Raw genomic sequence first — 21,517 nt, forward strand, 5'->3', positions numbered from 1 at the left:
AGCTTCCAAAAGGAACATGTTACTACACCTGTAACTTTCAGGGAGGCCACTGAAAGCGTTTCCTTCCGGTTAAGGTCTTTGGCTCTTCATTCTTTATTTTTTATCTGAACAGTGAATGAGCCTTCCTATTTTTTTTTTTTTTTTGGTCTTTTTGTCGTTTTCTAGGGCCATTCCCACGGCATATGAAGGTTCCCAGGCTAGGGGCCTAATCACAGCTGTAGCTGCCGGCCTACGCCAGAGCCATAGCAACTCGGGATCTGAGCCGCATCTGTGACCTACACCACAGCTCATGGCAATGCCGGGGGGATCGTTAATCCACTGAGCAAGGCTAGGGATTGAACCCGAAACCTCATGGTTCCTAGTCGCATTCGTTAACCACTGAGCCATGATGGGAACTCTTAAATTCAGTTTCTTTCATCCCACATTTACCGAGGGTCTACAATGTACTCTTTGGGTCCACAGAAGGTCAAAATGCAAACCTGCCCTCTTTTATTCTGACGCTTTTTCATTAAACATCTAGCACAGAATTCATGCCAAATAAAATCTTAGGAATTGCCTTGCTCTTTGAAAACAATATTTGTGCTGTTCTTTAAGCACTCTGAGTTCATAATTTCAAAAAATAAAAGTCCAAAATCAGTCTTGATAAACACATCACTGATATATTTCTCCAGATAAAATAAAAAGTTATCTTCTAAAGAACTCTTCAACTAAAAAGAGCTAAAAATGTCCTTTTGTTTCTCTTCTTTATTCACGTCTGTATCACACACTATTCGAAACCTATATAATTTGTTTTACATCATTTTTATATTTTTGTCCCCTTTGTATCTTTTTTCAACAGTGATTGCTTACTCAGAGGAAAGAGAAAACAATAAATTTGTTTTTTTGTTTTTGTTTTTTGTCTTTTTAGGGCCTCACCCATGGCATATGGAGGGTCCCAGGCTAGGGTCAAATCAGAGCTGCAGCTGCTGGTCTACACCATAGCCAAGGCAACGCCAGATCTGAGCCGCGTCTGCCATCTATACCACAGCTCATGGCAACGCTGGATCCTTAACCCACTGAGCAAGGCCAGGGATCAAACCTGCATCCTCACAGATGCTAGTCAGATTCATTTCCACTGAGCCACGACAGGAACTCCCAAAACAATAGGTTTTAAAGCAGCTACATTTCTGGTTTTGATATGTTGTCTTTTCCTCAAATTGCTGTCTATTCTGTTACCAATCTGTTATTGAAAAGGAGAGAACCAGCAACACCATAATACATGAAATATAATACAATTAATTATCATTTAACAAACTAAATCTATAGTAAAAGTACCTGTGTGATCAATGTCTGTGGCATTAGCATAAAATTACTAGGATGTCAGCCAAGATTCTGATGATCAATAAAAATGAAGGCATAACTCAAATGTCCAAAAGTACAAATTCTTGACCCATTTTTTAAGGCTCATTGATCACACTGTGGTAGGTCTGGGAGCCAGGATATCTGACCTCAATTTCTAGCTCCATCACTGAGGAGCCCTGTAAATTGGGGGAAGTCACTTAATTTCTTTGCACCTCAGTTTCTTTATCTGTTGAATGGGAATAACAGTGCCTGAAAATGTCCAACACTGTTGTTTAATGCCAGGTACTTACTGTCAACTCTGGCTGTTGTAATATATTACATGATCTTTCTGGAAATTCTATTCTTTATCTGCTTTCTGCATGCTAGAGCTCGAGACTCATTTGTAGGTTTCATATATTCCTTGACTTCTATCATCTAAATACTCTCCTCCCGGTCATGCCAATCACATCTATCCACCTAAGGATTTTCAAACCTGGGTCTACGGAAATGATTCTCACTCTCTGAAATTCGGGGGTCCCCGATGAAGTGGGGGTAACAAATTTGGGGGACAGCACCTCTAAGACACATGGTCTCCCCACCGCCTTTACTTCAACACCTTACCGCTTCTGCTAATTACATCTCCTGAAAGAAGGACTGCTTTTTATCAGCAGACATTCATTGATCTCAAAAGGATAAATATATACATATATATGACAGGTGCAAAGACAATGGGCTAAAAAGCCTGCTTTCGGCTTCTTTGGGGACAAAGGGATATTTGCTATTTTTCGTTTTTCTATCAAAGCCCTGGCCTGACCTATTTTCTTTTCCCTTTTATTCAAAGTTAAGCCAGGAAATAATACATTTTATTTCTTAGTCAAAAAAATAAGAACAGAAAAGGGCCTCATTTAGTAATGAAGGGAACATACCCTTTATTCAATGCAAAGGGCACTGGGTTCGATATTCATCTGGGCGCCAAACAGCCCTCTAAGCTTTAAAAACTAATTACAGGAGGAGAGTGTGATTTTTCAGTCTTTTTGGCTCACGCCACACGCTATGGTGCTCCAGTGTGCTAAATCAGGGCTCTGTCAACTCTACCACATTGGAATATCAATGAAGAGTGGCCCCCTCTACTTACCTTTGCTGTGAACTTGTAATCAGGAAAGAGAATGCGACAGGTTTACAGAAAAGAACCAATCATATACAAAACAAAATAGATCTAAATTTTTTCTTCTTCCATTAAGGCAAATATAGTTCGTTTTCAAACCATGGATGTCTGCATGCAAAATGGACAGATATCTTGAGCATGACGTTCAGCAAAAGCAATCAGACACTATGGTTAAATATATATAAAATTCGAAGGCGGTCAAAACTAAATTATGTGGTGAAAGTCAGAAGAGTGGTTACCTAGAGCGCAGGACTTCCAGGGTGCTAGGAAAGCTCCATATTTTGATTTAGGAGGTGGTTACATGAGTAAAATCACACATGAACATTTCACCGAGTCATACATCTACGATGACAATCTACTTCGTGGATATAATAATTCACCAAACCCTGAAAAAACATGTGTAATTTGTTTTGCCTCCTAATTCAAGATGGAAGGTGACGATTCAGGGAGCAAAAAAAGGAGAAAAGCAAACCAAGACCTCAAATTCTAGCTCTTCTGACTCAGAAGAATTGGGGGTATGAAGAGGTTCCTCTCTGGATTAGCGTTGTCCCTTCTGAAATCGGGTTAGAAACCCTTCCTGTAATTCTAAGCTATTGAAGATAATTAACACAATTGATTGAAAATTACTTTGCAGGGATAAAAGAAAACAAGGAGTCATATCATCATAAGCTAAGGAACATTAGGAAGAAGACTCACCATCATTTAAAGTAACCTGAAAAGTTGGGGAAAAAATTATCCTCCAGAAGTTACTTCTAATACAATTAATCAGGTTATGGCTACATTAAATGAGTACACTTCAAGAGAAAGAGTGGGGTGATGTTTACCCGGACCCCTTAAAAATCTGGCAGCAGGAAGAAAGGATAGTAACACAGCCCGACCTCTTCCTTAAGGTCAATTCGATTATTCCTACTCGGTGCTGCAATTAATCAATGTCGCCATCATTCTTTACCTCTCTTGACTGAAAAAACCATGAGGCCACTGTCTGCTACTATTGCTATGACAACATGATCTAAATTAAGAGGAAGTGTAGAGAACGGAGATAGGAACAAAAATTTTAAGAGTGTACAGCTTATTTCAGATGATGGGGAAAAACATATTTATTGCAATAAAAGTTTTAGAGAAAAACACCCCGTCCTTTAGCATAAGCAACATTCTATTTATTAAAAAATAAATTTCACTTATTAAAATTTTAAAAGTCATTTTATTTAAAGACACCACTAAAAAAGTAAAAAGGTTGGAGTTCCTGCTGTGGCTCAGCAGATTAAGAACTAGTATCCATGAAGATGCAGGTATGATCCCTGGCCTTGCTCAGTGGGTTAAAGATTCAGCATTGCTGTGACCTGCAGCAGAGGTCACAGGTGCGGCTTGGATCTGGTGTTGCTGTGGCTGTGGTATAGACCAGCAGTTGCAGCTCTGATTTGACCCCTAGCCCTGGATAGGCGGCACCCCATATGCCACAGGTACAGCCATTAAAAAAAGAGAGAGAGAGAGAGTAAACAGGCAATTTGTAAAGTGGGAATGGACATTATATACCTGCCTGTCTACCATCTACCCAGCACAAAGTGTTACATTCAAATATATATATTTGTATTCGATGCATACAAATAGATAGGGAAAATATAGACAACTTAATTAAAAATAGGCAGTAGATCTGAACAAATATGTTGTAAAAGCAGATAGTCGAATGGCCAATAAATACATAAAAGTATATTAAAATGTGTTCAACTATTCGTCATAATAGAAATGCCTATTAAACCACAATGAGCTATGTCTGCAAACCTACTAGAAGGCTAACATTAAGCAGATGGAAAATATCAAGTACAGACAATATACAGAGTCACTGGAACTTTCATACACTGCTCCGAGAGTGCTCTTGCTACCACTTTGGAAAACTATTTGGCAGTGTGCACTACAACTAAACATATGCATATTCTACAACCCAGCAATTAGATTTCTAGGATATGAAGCACAAGAAACATATACATATGACTACCAAAAAACATATAAAAGAATCCAAATTCCATTTAAAAAGAATCCAAAAACAGATTAAACTAATCTATGTATTTAAAGGTCTGGTATAGGTAACTCAGAGAGGCAAACAGTGACAAGAAGGAAGTACGAACAGGGTCACTATTGCTTTGTTCTGTTTTTTGTTGCTATCATTCTGTTTTGCGATCAAGATACGGGTTACACAATGGAAGTATGAAAGCATGAAAAATTTCCAAGTGGTGCCTTTGATGTGTGCACATATAAACTACAGGCAATGTAAGCAGAGAGATGGGAACTCTAACAAAGAATCACAAGGAAATGCTAGAAATCAAACATGGCATAACACAAATGAAGAATGCCTTTGATGGGCTAATTTAATAGACTTGGCATAACCAAGGAAAGAATCAGTGAGCAAAAATTTGCAAAATCAAAATCCAAAAAGAAAAAAAAAAACAATGGAATAACAGAACAGAATATCCAGGAACTGAGGCACAATTTTAAAAGCTGTAATGTATGTATAATGAGCCTCCCAGAAGGAGAGGAAAGAGAAAAAGAAAAAGAAATATCTGAAGCATTATAACGAGTGAGAATTTTCCCCAAAAGAATGACAGACATCAAATCACAGATCCAGGAAGCTCAGAGAACACCAAGCATGAAAAACACACATACACCCAAAAATCTACACCTATAAAATATTCAAATGACACAACCTTTAAAAAAAAAGCACGGGGGGGGTTATCTTGCAAGAAGCCAGAGGGAAAAACTGCCTTACCTATAGAAAAACAAGGATAAAAATTACATTGGACTTTTCTTCAAAAACCATGGAAGCAAGAATACTTAAAGTGTTAAAAGATAATTACCAACCCAACCAGAATTTTGAACCTTGTGAAATTATTCTTCAAAAGTGAAGAAAATATATACACTTCCTCCCAAGAAAAACTGAAGGAATCTGTCTTTAGCAGAAAGGTTGATCAAAGTTCTTTAGAGAGGAAGAAAATAACATAGGTGAGAAACTTGGACCTACAATTAAGAAAGGGAGTTAAAGAAGGAACCAGTGAAGGGAAATAACACATTTAATTTCTCTTTTTCTTCATTGATCTAACAGGTAATTACAACTTATGGGTAAATAAAGTGGAAGGCAGAAATGTTATAATAAAGGTTTGGGAGGAAGGAATGGAGACTGCTTTGTCATAAGGTACTTGCATTACTTGTGCAGTTGTATAGCACAATTTAAAAGTAGACTTGGAGATTAGTTACAAATGTATATTGCAACCTCTAGGGCAATCACTAAAAATGGTTTTTAAAAAAAAGAAGTATAATTTATATTCTAAGAGAGGGAAAATGTGGAATCATACAAAACTTAAAATCCTTAAGTTTGACTTTGCTAAAATTAAAAACTTCTGCTCTATGAAAGACACAGAATGAGAGGACAAGGCAGAGACTGGGAGAACATTTGTGCACAACACCTATCAATTAAAGGACTGGTATCCAAAATATTCAAAGAACTTTTAAAACTCAACAATAAGAAAACACACAATCCAATTAAAAAATAAAAACAAAAAGCAATTAAAAGATCTGAACAGATATCTCACCAAAAATACATATAGATATCAAATAAACATACAAAAAAGATACTCAACATTACATGTCATTAGGGAAATACAGATTAAAACAATGAGATCACCATACACCTGTTAGAATGTACCAAATCCGACTGACAACACCACATGCTAGGAGGATATGGAGCAGTGGGAATTCTCATTCATTGCTGGTGGGAGAGGAAAATGTTACAGCTCCTTTGGAATACAGTTTGACAATTTCTTACAAAACTAAACATCCTCCACATACAACTTAGTTCCATTCCTCAGTATATACCCAAATGAACTGAAAACCTACATCCACACAAAAGCCCCCACTTGAATGTTCATAGCAGCTTTATGTCTAACTACCAAAACTTGGAAGCAACGAAGATATCCTTCAGTAGGTGAATGGATAAATAAATTGTGGTACACCCATTCGAGGGACTATTATTCAGAGATTTTTTTTTTTTTAAAGAACTATCAAGCCACAAAAAGACATGGAGGAACCTGAAGTGCATACTTCTCAGCAAAAGAAACCAATGTGAAAGTGCCACACACTGTTCGATTCCAACCAAACGACTTTTTGGAGAAGACAGAACTGTGGAGGCAGTAAAGGAAATGGTAGTTGCCAGGGCTTGGAAGGGAGGAAGGGGAACAGAGGATTTTTAAGCCAGTGAAACTATTATTCTGAATGATAATGAAATACTGCACTCACTGTAACCAATGAATGCATAAAATTATTACACATTTCTCAAAACTCATATAACATACAACACAAAGAGTGAACCCTAAAGTCAATGTCAAAATGTAAGCTAATATTGATACAGTACTATTAACTAGTTGCATTACTACTAGTTGACAATAATATACCAATACTAGCTTAACAGCTTTAACAAATGTGTCAAACTAATGCAGGATGTCAAAAACAGAGGAAATTTGGAGTGAGGGTGGGTGAGGGGATATATGGGAACTCTGTTTGTATTCAATATTTTCTATAAACATAAAACTTCTCCCCTGTGCAAATAAAGTTTATTAATTTAAAAAGTAAGCTATATATATATATATTTTTTTTTTCCTACATTAATGTAACTAGCTTACAAGTGTTTCTGAGTTAATGTGAATAAGAGCAAGAAAACAAAAAAGGAAGGCTTTAGGTTAAATCACAGGTGAACTTTTGAGTCTCATGAGTTTGAGAAAGTTTTAAATGGCATGATAGTAATTTTTCATGATCAAGTCTTGGCAAAAATATGGCACTACAGTGTGTGAAAATGGGAAACCTTGTGAATAGGGAAGACCTGTTTACCTACAGTTGCAATCCACGTTCTAAGAAAGAGATGAGCTCATCATACCATGATGAATTAAAAGGAAAATACTGGTCACTATTTCTCTTATTCTTTTTCTGGTTTTTGCTTCTTTAAAGCACTTTTATTTTATTTTATTTATTTATTTATTTTTTTTTTTTTGCTATTTCTTTGGGCCGCTCTCGTGGCATATGGAGGTTCCCAGGCTAGGGGTCGAATCGGAGCTGTAGCCACTGGCCTACACCAGAGCCACAGCAACGCAGGATCCGAGCCGCGTCTGCAACCTACACCACAGCTCACGGCAACGCCGGATCGTTAACCCACTGAGCAAGGGCAGGGACCGAACCCGCAACCTCATGGTTCTTAGTTGGATTCGTTAACCACTGCGCCACGACGGGAACTCCAAAAGCACTTTTATTTTATTTCATTGTTTACTATTTATTCATTCACTTGGATAGGCAAAAGAAAATAAGAATAAACCTAATTCAAATGTGACAAAATATCGCCTCTACGTTTTTCCCCTACTTCACACAGCTCTAAAATGCCAGAGGGGAAACTATTTCACGCTGGCAATCCAGCCATGTGAAAATGGGGAGCTTCATCCAATGAAGCCACATTTTCATGGCTAAGTAAATAATTTAAATTGTACAAAGGTAAACACTGATTGATAAAGTTGAAAGAGAGACCTTACTTTTGTCAAAATTAGTAGAAAGCAATTGGAGATGATACACGGTATAGGAACACATTTAGGAAGCACCTTCATATTTCTAGAAAGTTCGACTAACAGCTCTATGAACTAAAGAACATGCCGAGAACAACTGCAACAGACTTAGGGCAAGACCTTGATCTTATTGTCATGTTAACTAGGTATGGTACATAAGAAGGTCCATATAGCTTTGCTGAATAAATACATAAATTAATGAATAAATTATCTGTTTCCCCTAAGAGGGGGAAAGGACCTACAAATTAAAAGATGTTTCAACTTGATTTAGTAATGTTCCAAATTTGATTCATAGCAATCCCTTCCTTTTATAGTTATGCACACAAGCTGTACTTGCACGGGAGATGAGGTATGGTAGGATTAAAAAAAGACTTTAATAAGTTCAGTTCACTGCTGTTGGATATTTAGAATTGGCCAAAATGTCACGTAAGAATTAGCTAAATGGATGTTTCTCCCCCCCCCACCCAGGTTTAGTGCCACATAGAAGCAGATCTTTTACCTTAAGAAATCTTCTTCCTCTTCTCTCTTGGACCTCAGCTGCTTGGGTTGAGCCATATTAACCCAGTTTGGAAGAGATTTCAAGAGCCTGCTGATATCATCATCTTTCGCCCAAGATGCGCTTATGACAAGTTTTTCTTCCGACTGGACAATGCCCCTAAATATGACCAACAGAAAAGAGACACTTCAGGACACTGCCTGGTTTCCAGTGAGCATTTCCCATCTTCCTTTGCTGTGGAAAAAGGATACCCCACCCATTTCTCTGGTTAACACCATCCATTATCTAGTTGGAGGCATGACATGCATTAATCAGTCACCTTTGTGGGAAATACCATTTCTAGATGCCACTCTTAGCGTCATCATTTTTGAGTGACTGCGAAACTAATAAGACGAATTTGTTCCCCTTATAATTAATCCTTTAGGATAAATGCAAGTGTATGGTAGGTTTGTTCAACAAGAAAGATGTTGGACAAATCAGTGTATTAACTGTCTAAGAAAGTGCAATTCAGTAACAACATAAATGATAACTGCGAGGTCATGGAAGCGTTACACAAGGCTGTTCTCTGACATCTTGATTTAAACTACCCATTAGCTTCAACTTGAAGGTATTTTCTGAATCATGGACACCCCAATATTCAAAGCAAATCTACCATCACAGAGAAATCTTCTGCCCCTGATGCCAGACAGGAAGAATCTCTGATTACTGCTCTCTCCAGTGGGCTTTGACCAGTGACCTAGAGTGACAGCCTTCAAATCCTGTCATAGGGCCCAGGGGTGAGATGTTAACACTCTTCTTACCGAAATGGACCTGAAAATTCATGGTACATGTTCAATTTCAGCTTAATTAAAAAGCTTCCCTTTCTGTTCAGCATTTCTCTCACTATAATTTTGATGGTCTAAAAATCCTCATCAGCAATTTTAGGTGACAGAATGACATTCATTTATGAAGGGACTGCCAATGAGCTGACTAGCCCTCGGGAGTTGATCAGAACTACAGGCGTTTTCCCTCCACCACAGGCAGGAATTTATCTTGGCAGAAGGGTTATACTGGAGGACATGATGCACTCCTAAATATTATATATTATATAAGCCTCCTTTACCCAACAGACAATTAATGTTTGTAAACACAAGTCATTGAAGCCTAAACTCCTTGACTCACGACAACCTAACTTGAGTTAACATGATTTCACACTGTAGGCAGCAATATGGCCCTGGTTCCCTGAGAATAAGCTAGAATAAATAATTGACCCAGAGTTGGTTTCCAGAAATCGCCTAACTCATTCTAAACAAAAGCAGAAATTTTCTAAGAGTAGCCATGGTCGGCGATACAAAAATTAAACCATAGACCCTGCTTCCTGGGGATCTCCCAGTGGTATCTTCTCTTACTGTTTTTTCCTTATTTTCTTGCATCTTTCCTGCAATATCTATGGATTAATCCCACAATATAATTTTAACATTTTTGTGCAAGGAGTGCTGGATGCAATATTATAGAAGGGCACCATCTCAAATTTATGGTAATCTATGTCAGAAGAAAGTTCAGTGTTCTTGGCGTTCTTCTCACCTGTCTTTGATCAGCTTCCTCTCATTCCTTCTATGGCTATATACATATTTTTAAGGGCTGCACCCATGGCATATAGAAGTTCCCAGGCTAGGGGTCTAATTGGAGCTATAGCTGCGGCCTACACCACAGCAACACAGGATCTGAGTGTGGCAAGGCCAGATCCTCAACCCACTGAGCAAGGCCAGGCATTGAATGCCTGTCCTCATGGCTACTAGTTGGGTTTGTTATCATGGAGCCACAACGGGAACGCCTGTCCATGGCTTTTTTTAAAAGCATTGCCCTTCCTTTGTCTCCTCATTGCTTACCCTACACATTCTTCCTACCTGATAAAGAAAGGAAGGGACCTAATTATATACTTTCTAACAACCCACCACCTATCCCCACAGAAACATGTTTCATCCTCATTCATTTTCAGTAATCCCTCTACCTAGTGCTTAGAGATACTTTCTCCTGTACACCTAGGGTCTCTCTCAATATATTCCTTAATCCACTATGTTATTGATTGATTGATTGATTGATTTTTTAGGGCCGCACCTGTGGCACATGGAAGTTCCCAGGCTAGGGGTCGAATCGGAGCTGCAGCTGCCAGCCTACACCACAGCCACAGCAACGTGGGATCCGAGCTGTGTCTGCGACCTACACCACTGCTCTCACGGCAGTGCCAGATCCTTAACCCACTGAGCGAGGCCAGGGATCAAACTCGCGTCCTCCTGGATTCTAGTTGGGTTCATTTCTGCTGAGCCCCTGCGGGAACCCCCATGTTTTTTTAAATAAATGAATGTCCTGCTGTCTCTAGCATTTCTCTGCAGTAAAGCACCTCTCCCTCCTTCACACACACACTGTCATCAAGTGAGTGTGGCCTCCATTCAGTGACTTCATGTTCTCACTTCCCAATCACTTTTTCAATTCACAAAGTCTCCCTCCAGGATCTGTTTTGTGATGTAACCTATGTATCCCTTTTTGCAAATTTTTCAGTGATGGTATTTTTTACTTCTAGATTTTCTATTCAGCTCTTTCACAGATCCACTGGCTTCTCCCCTCCAAACTCTCCTCTGCTGGTATCATGGATTCTGTTTCTTCCTTCATCTATTTGCAGTCTACCCCTGAGCTATGCCCTGCTCTTCCTTTATCTTTCTGAATATTTTTAAAGCAGTCATTTTAAAGTTCTTTCTATGTGGCTCTGTATTTTTGGTTAGTTCTTTGGATGTCAAATGTCCTGTTACTCGCATTTCCCTTCTTTTCTCACGATGGTGAGTTTTCTAATGCGGCTTGCTATTCTGGTCTGCAAGTTCTAGTTCAGTGGGACTTAGCCCTTGCAGGAATCCCACATGTGCCCTGCACTTTGGAGATATCACTCTTAGGTCAGTTGTATTTGTCTCTCCTGAATCCTATAGGTTTCTGGAGTTCCAAGTTAAGTTTTTAATTTCTTTTCCTTCCTTATGTTGGCTTAACACGTTCTCTCCCTACATGGGTAGTGCAAAACGAAATACTTAGTTGCACATGTCGCATGTGTAGGATTCTGATTTGTTTTAGGGCTACTTCTACTCCAAGTACGGTGGCTCATTCCTAAGCACAGAGTTTTCCTGGTTCCATTTATGGGGTAAAGAAAATGCGTAACTTCTGCACAGATAAAATTCTAGGCCATTCAGGTGTTAGTTCCTCTTTCATTTCAGGCACATGGAGAATTCTCTTTCTTTCTTGTGACTTTGGCTACATATTTAAAATATATTTTTTAAAGCATCTATTTTTATCTGGACTTTCTATGTGTTAAGAGCAGGAAAAGGGTTTCTTAAATCTATCCATTTCACACTTCTCACTGAAGTCAAAACTGAGTATTAAACCAACTGCAGTCAGGGTTCTAGAACCACTCCTCCCTGAAAACTGCTTTATCAATCCATGGGCAGGTTTTACTTTAAACTCTGATTATACAGAAGCATTTGCTATTTTTGACCAGTCTTCTTCTTAAAACATTACTCATTTGATTTCCATATTATCATCATCTTCTCCTAAGGCCTTTCTTAGTCAAACTGAGGGTTCTTTTCCTCTGTCCCTACTTTAAATATTGGTATTCCATAGCATTCTGCATGTCTCACTTGGGTCATTCATCTTCTTGCCAGACCTGACCGACCTACATTCTGTTGACTCTCAAATTAACATCTTCAGGGCAGCCTTCTAAATCTTCAGATCTGCATATCTAAAGGCTAACTGGAGAACCATACTCAAAAGTCTTAACCAGAAAATAAAATCAAAATGGGGAGCTCCATTGTGGCTCAGTGGGTTAAGAACCCATCTAGTACCCAAGAGGACGTGGGTTTGATCCCTGGCCTTGCTCAGCGGATTAAGGATCCCACCTTGCTGTGAGCTGTGGTATAGGTCACAGACATGGCTCGGATCTGGCATTGCTGTGGCTGTGGCATAGGTTGGCAGCTGCAACTCTGATTGGACCCCTGGCCTGGGAACTTCCATTAGCCATGGGTGGGGCCCTAAAAAGAAAACAGAAAAAAAAAAAAAAAGCAAATCGAAATGAATCAAAAGGAGTTAATTTATTATCCACCTTTCCCTCTCTCACTAAACATCTAATAATCCCTATTTTGGTCAATAGTCCAATTATCCATTCTGGAACTCAGAGTGAAGCTCATCACCCACAGAAACCACATCCTGCCAATTCCACGTCCTTAGTATCTTATAAATGTGTCATTTCCTGTCCAGATCCACTGCTCTTAACCTATATTTAGACCTTCATCACTTCTTACTTGGACCTGGCAGTAACCTGGTTGGTAACTGAGTGTCTCGCCTGGAGCTTCGAGACCACGGTTCAACTCACCACACTCATCAAAAGACTCATCTTTCCACAATTGTACAAATGCAATCATGTTTTCTCCTTCTTAGACTTCTTTAATGATTCCTAAATCTAAGACCAAGTCCAAACTTAGCAAAGCATGAACATCTAACTTTTACAGTGTCATCTCCTGGAACTGCTTTCCTCTTCTGTCTGCTCACTACTTCCTCCCAGCCAGACCCCTGCCTCTGTTGGCTGAACACCATACCCACAATGAGCACTCGAATCATTTCAGAATGGGACATTCGGTTTCCTGCTTCTGTGTATTACTTCTGCCTCAAGGGCCTTTTTTCCGTCTTCCTTGTTTGCCTCTGCGGATCAAATGTTTTGTCAGCTCTTCCCTTGAGATAGCAGAGGCCTCTCTTTTGTGCCTTATCACCCTTTTCCTGAGGTTTTCAACCCTGACCGCAAGGGGGCTTAAAAAAACAAAAGAAAACAATACCAAAAACTAGATGGTCTGGCCACATCTAAGGCTTAGTAGATCAGAGTCTCTGGTGGGTGGTTTCAGGGCATGAGAATTTTTACGAGCTTCTCAGGTCATGCCAATGCCACTCAAAGGTGAGCGTCACTGCCTGACACACACTCTGCTTTCACGGGCCCCATCACCCTTCTTGACGCGTTGGCATCCCTCACTAGCTGATGTGTTCTCCGAGGAAGGAGTTGATTTCTCATTAGTTTTTGTGCCCTCCGTGCCCAGCATGCTACCTGGTATTTGGCAAGTGTATAAGCACTGAACGGGACATAAAAATAAGCTCTCTTTAGTGTTAGAGATTTAGATACCTGATGAATTAGCTAAAACCATTCTAGTGGTTTTCCTTTACTACTTCTCTGCACTGAACGACTTGGGTGAGCCATCAAGCCATCTGGCATTTTGACCAAATTACAGCTCACTCTGCTATGCTCTCACCATACTTCTCTGAATTCAATACAAATCAGAATAATGGCTACAGATGTGTCCCCCTCTGGAAAAAAAAAAAAAAAAGCCCAACATAAAAAAGTCCTGACTCACAAAACAAAGAACCAAGAAAGTGATTACTGATAAGCTCTGCCCTTCCACTCCTCTTATTCACTGGTGCTCTATTATTGGAGAGTCTTCTCAAAGCCTCACTTTCTCTGTGAAGAATTGTTGACTATGTCAACCAACAGTCATCTCCCTCTTTGGAAAGCAAACAAATAAAAGTCCTCCTTTAAAATCTATCACTTATAGGAGTTTCCGTCGTGGCTCAGTGATTAACGAACCGAACCGGACGAGTCTCCATGAGGACATCAGTGCGATCCCTGGCCTCGCTCAGTGGGTTGAGGATCTGGCATTGCTGTGAGCTGCGGTGTAGGATGCAGACACAGCTTGGATCCTGCGTTGCTGTGGCTGTGGTGCAGACCAGCAGCCACAGCTCTGATTCAACCCCTAGCCTGGGAACCTCCATGTGCTGCAGGTGTGGCCCTAAAAAAACAAAAAAGACAAAAATAAATAAATAAATAAATTTATCATTTATAACCTCATAATTAGACCTTTGTCTGTATAAATGGGTTGGAAAAATAATGGTCTGTTAAATCTGCCCCATCAGCTGACTCTGTATGTGTTGTCAGCTATGAATAGTGTTGACCTTAAAAAATTTTTTTAATCAAAAGAAGAAGAATATTTTCTGACATGTGGAAATTATATTAAAGTTACAATTCAGTGTCCATATGAATAAAGAACATTGGTTGAGTGGTTCGCTTACTCCTATATCCACACTATAAGACAGATTCTGCTCCACAGAGTTAGAAGACCAAACCCAACTCAGTATTCTAGCATCTAAATCTTTGAGCCCATCCATGCTGGCCCACATCTACCCTAGGGTTCAGGGAAAACTTTGGGTCTATAAGTGTGAGATGGTACTGTGCATTTGCAGAATCTAGAATTTTTCTCTTTAGCATTGGCTGGAATGGAAAAAATAGCATAGTAGAACACTATATTAAAAGTATTCACATTATTTAGTTATGTATTTTTTAAAGACTGGTTTAATTCAATCATATGGTATTACATTACTGCCTTCACTAACATCCATAGATCCCATCTTATTAAAAAATAGTAATCCAAATTAACTAGCATGCTACCTACATACTGCCCTCAACAATACATTATTAATTCATATTGCAATGAACATCATCCCAAAAGCAATTCCAAATATTCTAATTTGAAATATTAGCATTGATTAGCAACACACGATTGCCCTAAAGGGAATTTGTTGTTCAAATAGCAAAGTCCCCATCCTGACTGAGTGCATTTATTAGTTTATAATTTTGTGCCAAACTAGATTATATGGGTTACAAAATTCCAGCATGTATGCAAAGAGCCTCAAAAAAAAGGAGAACTAAATCTACAGCAATGATTCCACAAGAGGAGCAGGGTTAATCACCACTACCAGGACCATCATCTACTAATTAATTCACAGCTCAATGGGCCACAGACAGAGCCATCTGTGTAACTATTTGTACCTGTTCCCAGAAGGAAGAGGAAAAGAGGTATATACCTCTTTGGAACAGGTGATAAGGCTGCCATGGGAAGAGTCCACCCTCTAGACACAGCTGAGTGAATTTCATTCAGAAAACATCTGTTGGTGTCAGTGGCTTTGATGTGCACTGCTTCCTCTCCGGAACAGTTGGGAAGTACAAGTGTGCCTGGTCCCTGGACACAGCTGGGGTGCTGAGTCTTTCATTAGGTAAACAACCAGGGGCAGGTGGGGCTAATTGGATTCATCGGTTTGGTGACAGCCTGGGCATAATGTTTACTTTCCCAGACTGAATCTTCTAGACACTTCAAAAACTAGGAGCCAAGCTAGCCAAATGAGCCCTGGACAAGGCTGGTCCAAATTAAGCTACTGTAATTGATATTTGACCAGTTGCAAGCCAACTGGGTAATGTCCAGTAAGACAGTGATAATGACAATGAGGGACAAAGAAATAAGAACTGGACTCTGCTATTGATTAAAACAAAATAAATGGGAGTTCCCGTCGTGGCTCAGGGGTTAACAAATGGGACTAGCGTCCATGAGGATCCAGGTTCGATCTGTGGTCTCGCTCAGTTGGGTTAAAGATCTAGCACGGCCGTGAGCTGTGGTGTAGGTCGCAGACACGCCTCAGATCTGGGGTTGCTGTGGCTGTGGTGTAGGCTGGCAGCTACAGCTCCAATTCAGTCTCTAGCCTGGGAACCTCCATATGCCATGGGTGTGGCTCTAAAAAAATAAAAATAAACAAAATAAAAAAGCAATGACTTAAGAAACTCCTTGATAACTCTGGAGATGGTAGATAGAAAAGCAAACATTTTAAGAAGGCCCAGGGAAAAGGACTTGGAATTTGAGAGCTTACAGAAGCTAACCCTCAGGGACAATTTCAGAACAACCTTTAAATAAACAAGTTCTCAAATGAAGGTTCATGACTGTTTGATATTTAAACAAACCAAGAAGAAAATAATTATATCGTAACATAGTAGATCAAGAATATAAAATCTGTCTCAACTGCCAACTGTTCACATTTTTAAACAAGCAAATTTATATGAATATCTTTAAGGTCTTTATGAAAAGATTCCAGACCAGGTAACCTCTGGTTTCAGCCTTATGTGAACATCTTGCAATTGCATTGAGACTAAAACTCAAATTCCCTGGTCTTCAAGTTCTTCATCAATGGTCGTTAATCCTGGCTGCACATTTAAAACCCTTGGGAAGCATTTTTTCAAATACATCAATTGCACATTCTGAAGTGGGGCTCAGCATGGGTATTCCTTAAGCTCTCAAGTGATTCTAGCGTGTAGCCAGAAATAATCTACATGATCTAACCCCTCTGCCTACCCAAGTTCACTCCATATTCATATTCAATCTCCTTGCTCCTTCTGTTCTGGTTACAGTAACCTTCATTCAGTTAAGTCTGTTTCCATCTGCATATCTGCTCCCTCCTCTGCCTGGAATGCTCCCCCTGTCTCTAGGTGAGTCCTCTTCATCCTCTAGAATTTAGCTCAAACATCATGCCTTCAATGAAGTCTTTCCTGATGCCAGCCCTCAAGATGAATCTTTTGTTTGTTAACCACATCACCCTTATGTCTGAGAAATTTATTTTGTGACTTGCTTATTTTCTACGTCCCTCCATTAATGAGTGTAAAATCCATCAAGGCAGGACCTTGTCTAGTTTACTCACTTATATACCCTAAGCTCTAGAATAATGATGCGCTCTGGAAGTGCTTGATAATTACGGGATGGATAAGGTAATGGGCTGAATGAGTGAATGATTGCAACTACTAAAGGACAGAAAACCAGGGATATAACAGAGGGCATAAAAATATTCTTTTTTTTTTGGCCATCTTATCAGAAAATATCAAAAATATTGTCAATGAATTAATTCAAAAGTAAATAATAACAAGAACAGCAGCAGCAATAATAAATAATAATACTGGCTGAGATTTATTTAGTATTTACCATGTTTATTTATTATTTATCAACTGGTTCAGTGGGCAGGATCTTTATTTGGCAGGAAGGCAGCTGATGTGCACTAAATGTTGGAACAATTAGGTGGAAAAAAATCATAGTAACTTCCTTCTAGAGCCCCAGAATTCAGATCAGTAACACATATAAGAATCACTTTGGGGATATTTTTAAAGTACTTTTGCCCAAGCCCCAGTGCTCAGTGGGTCTGGTGTGGGAAATTTAGTTTATGTGTTTTTTTGAAATCTCCTCAAATAACTCTGAGTCCACAGCTGAAAAATAGCATTTTCAAGAGAAAGGCATGTAAACCAACAACTGATCAAATAATACATAAAATTTCTTTAAATGTCAATACAGTTGACATTTAAATACCAACATAGAACGATGCATAATAAGTTTTAGGAGCACAACTAAAAGCTCTCATTTTCTGAGTGCTCTCTATGAACCAGAACCTGGACCTATTGTTACAAGTGTTCTTTTGTATCTCTTCAATCTTTAACAAAAATGAATATACCAATCGTAGGTAAGCCAAGAGACTGAAGGATATAACAGTTTCAAGAGGCAAACCAGAAGGCAAGCTGTCACAGAGCTTACAGATCACTTCCCTGGCCTATGCCTTTGGATCTTGTGAGGATCCAAATTAGTTAGCTGGTAAAGGCCAACTCAATTAGACTCTCACTCCTGCAGGACCCTGGCCTCTGTCTACATCAGAAACCCAAAGAGCTTCACAAGCCATCACAGCCCACGGTGTCCAGTCTCTGCTATTTATTTAGTGAGAGCTTCTTCTTTTTTTCTTTCTTTTTTTTTTTTCTTTTTTTTTAGGGTCACACCTGCAGCATATGTAGGTTCCCAGGCTAGGGGGGTAAATCAGAGCTGTAGCTGCCAGTCTATGCCACAGCCACAGCAACGTAGGATCTGAGCCATGTCTGCGACCTACACCACAGCTCATGGCAACGCCAGATCCTTAACCCACTGAGCGATGGATGCCAGGGATGGAACCAGCATCCTCATGGGTACCAGTCAGGTTCATTAACTGCTGAGTCTGGATGGGAACTCCCTAATGAGAGCTTCTTAAAACACCATTTTGATCACGGAGGTAGTAGGTCATCCTCTTCCCCAAGATCTGTGATAGTGCTCCTTTAATTACCATGAGAATTAAAACAAACAAAAACAAAAAACCTCCAAAACACCCAAACCCTATTCTTCCCATTCTTGCCCAACTACACCGCCCACTCTGGTCATTTTCATTTCTCAACCTCTCCCCCCACTCGTCCTGTCCACCCGTGCAGCCCTACTGCCTGCTCGCCCTCTTCGTCTATTGGGAATTTCCTCCTTCATTCAATAAACATCTTGAGGGCCTACAGGGATCCAGCCCTGTGCCAGCCCTGTGCCAGCCCTGGTTTCTGCCTTTGGTGATTCCAAGTTTACCTCCACGTCACTCTGCCTTCATGCTCTAGCATGAGTTCTCAGGCTTCTGTGGAGAAGTGGTGAAAGGTGGGCCCTGGTGATGGCTACACCTTCTCTTAATTAAAAAAAAAAAAAAAATGCTTGTGTTTTATATCAACTGAGCTTCTAAGATTCAAAAATGTTTTCTTTGTATTTTCCCACCAGGCCCAACACAATGCAGGAAGCCCCCTCTCCGATTTTTGATTAATGAACTAATGCTAAATTGGAACACACAGAAACCTTAAGAAACTGTGATTTTTTTTTCCATCTTCAAATGACTATTCTGGGACACATAAGCTGCTGCTGGTACCTCATGGCAAAGAGAGAGATGGAGCTTTGAAGGAGTGGACCAATATACCAGCTGCCTGGTCACTAATGTAGAGCCCCAGAGAATTCGCTGCCGAGTTTTCCTTTAAGCCCCAAGGGGTGTGATAAATTAAGAAAAAGACTTCCTAGTCCTCATCTCCCTTTTAGGAAACCTCTCTTTATCCAAAGCATGTAACATGACATTGTTACATAGAATGAGCTCTCTCTCCAGAGTGAGGTGCTCTCAGAAAGGTGAGATGTTTTTGACCTTCCTCCAGGTCGCTAAACTCCCAGAGGAAGCTCGGGTTCCCATGGTAAACTGGGAAAACACGCCAGCTCTCAGCAGAGGGCATTGTGAGCTTATGGATTGGATCATTTCTGTCAAAGATAGCTGCTGAGAAAAAAATCAGATTGCCATGTCTCCCAGCTCCCTTCCTCCTTCCTCAATGTTATATCATTTGGGATCATTTGAATTGTATATGGCTTTCTATTTAAGTCAGTCATTTGCTGGCAGCAAAACTAGAACATTTCCTGTTTTTCCTCTCACTGTAATCAGGAGTTGGCTGTCCAAATTAGGACCGCCCTAATTACTCCCTGGCAGGTGCCAATCTGGGGGAGGGCAATGAAGAGGAAGAGAGGAAGTAAGGACACTCCGCATCTTCAGGCTCATTCCATGAGGAAACACCTTCTCCCTGGCTTGAAAACCTGATTAAGTAACAGGTAACAGGCACCAGGAGGTTATATGTTGTGTGTGTGTATACACGCGTGCAGTTGTGTAACAACCACGTAAATGATTTTCTATATAATCCCCTCCAGAGCTTCACTGAATGACTTTTCCCAGTACTGAGATAAATTCATCCAAGGCCTCTAACTCAGCAGCTATGATAGACAACTACAGGTATTACCCTGTATAAGGAAGGATCTGACAATAGGTACCAATAAGTGGGCATCATTCCAGAGGATTTGGCCAGGTGGGATACCAAAATGGTACAGTCTCTTGGGGGGAGAATCATGATACTCGATGACAGTGTATCAATAATCAAAAACCACAGCTATGCTGTTCCCAAGATGCAATAAAACAGATACAGTTGCATTGCTTGGACTAATGGTGAAATACAAATGAGAAAGGGATAATTTAATTCCTGTAAGAAGGACAGAGCATGGTGAACAAAACTATTCACATTCCTATCTAAAGCTTGTTCCTACACTTGCTCCATTGCCTCCCACTCACAAACATCAGTAATTTCTCCTTTATTCTAAACGATTTTCTTCAAATATGAACATAGACTTATTTCTACTTAAAATAACACATAAAACAATACCAAAAAAACAACCCTTCAGGTGACCTCAGCTTAGCAGCTATTCCCCCATTTCTCTGTTCCCTTTTGCAGCAAAAATCACTGTAAAAGTTTTGCCTAGAAGGGATTAAGATGGCAGAATAGAAGGACTGGAGCTCAACTTCTCTCCTAAAAACAACAAAACTTACAACCAAATGCTAAGCAATCTTCAACCAAATGGACCGGAAACTTTCAAAAAGATATCCTATTCCAGAAGACAAAGAGGAGGCCACATCAAGAGGTAGGAGGGGTGATTATGCAATATAAGCAACCCCATACCTCCTGGGTGGGAAGCCACACAGACTGCAAAGTAACTGTATTACAGAGACTCACCTACAGGGGTGAGAGTTCTGAGCCCCACATCAAATCCCCATGCATGGGGATCTGGCACTGGGAGAAAGAGCCCCTGGAGCATCTGGCATTGAACGCTAGTGGGGCTTGTGCGCAAGAATTCCACGGGACTGGGGGAAAAGGAGACCCCATTCTTAAAAGGCACACACAGACTTCCATGTGCACTGGGTCCCAGGGCAAAGCAAAGTCTCCATGGGAATGTGGGTCAGACCTGACTGCAGTTCTTGGAGGACATCCTGGGAAAACAGGGGTGAATGTGGCTTGTTGTGGGAGAAGGACATTGGAAGCAAAGCTCTTAGGAATATTCATAGGTGTGCCTCTCTATGGAGGTAGGCATTTTGGGAAAATATGGCTCCACCCATCAGTGCTGAGAAGCCCCAGGCCAAACAATACTTCAGGTGGGATCACAGCCCCGCCCATCAGTAAACAGGCTGCCTAAAGACCCCCCAGGCACACATCCCCTTCTAATCCCAGCCAGAGACAAAGCCCTACCCACCAGAGGGAGAGGAATCAGCTCCACCTACCAGGGGGCAGGCATCAGTCCCTCCCATCAGGAAGCCTACAGCAAGCCCCCCATACCAACTTCAGCTACAAGAGGGGGTAGAGGCCAGAAGTAAGAGAGGCTACAATTCTATTATCTGTAAAAAGGT

General features: G+C 40.3%; 1 protein-coding gene across 1 annotated transcript in view; it reads right to left on the reverse strand.

Annotated features, from left to right (window-relative positions):
• The window catches only part of EXOC4 (exocyst complex component 4), an 801,583-nt gene that overhangs the window by 142,427 nt on the left and 637,639 nt on the right, over positions 1-21,517 (reverse strand). The window contains exon 13 of the mRNA XM_021078821.1: positions 8,576-8,731. Coding sequence (XP_020934480.1) covers positions 8,576-8,731 — 156 coding nt within the window. The remainder of the gene's footprint in view (positions 1-8,575; positions 8,732-21,517) is intronic.

The sequence above is a fragment of the Sus scrofa genome, chromosome 18 (assembly GCF_000003025.6).
Source record: "Sus scrofa isolate TJ Tabasco breed Duroc chromosome 18, Sscrofa11.1, whole genome shotgun sequence".
NCBI lineage: Eukaryota > Metazoa > Chordata > Mammalia > Artiodactyla > Suidae > Sus > Sus scrofa.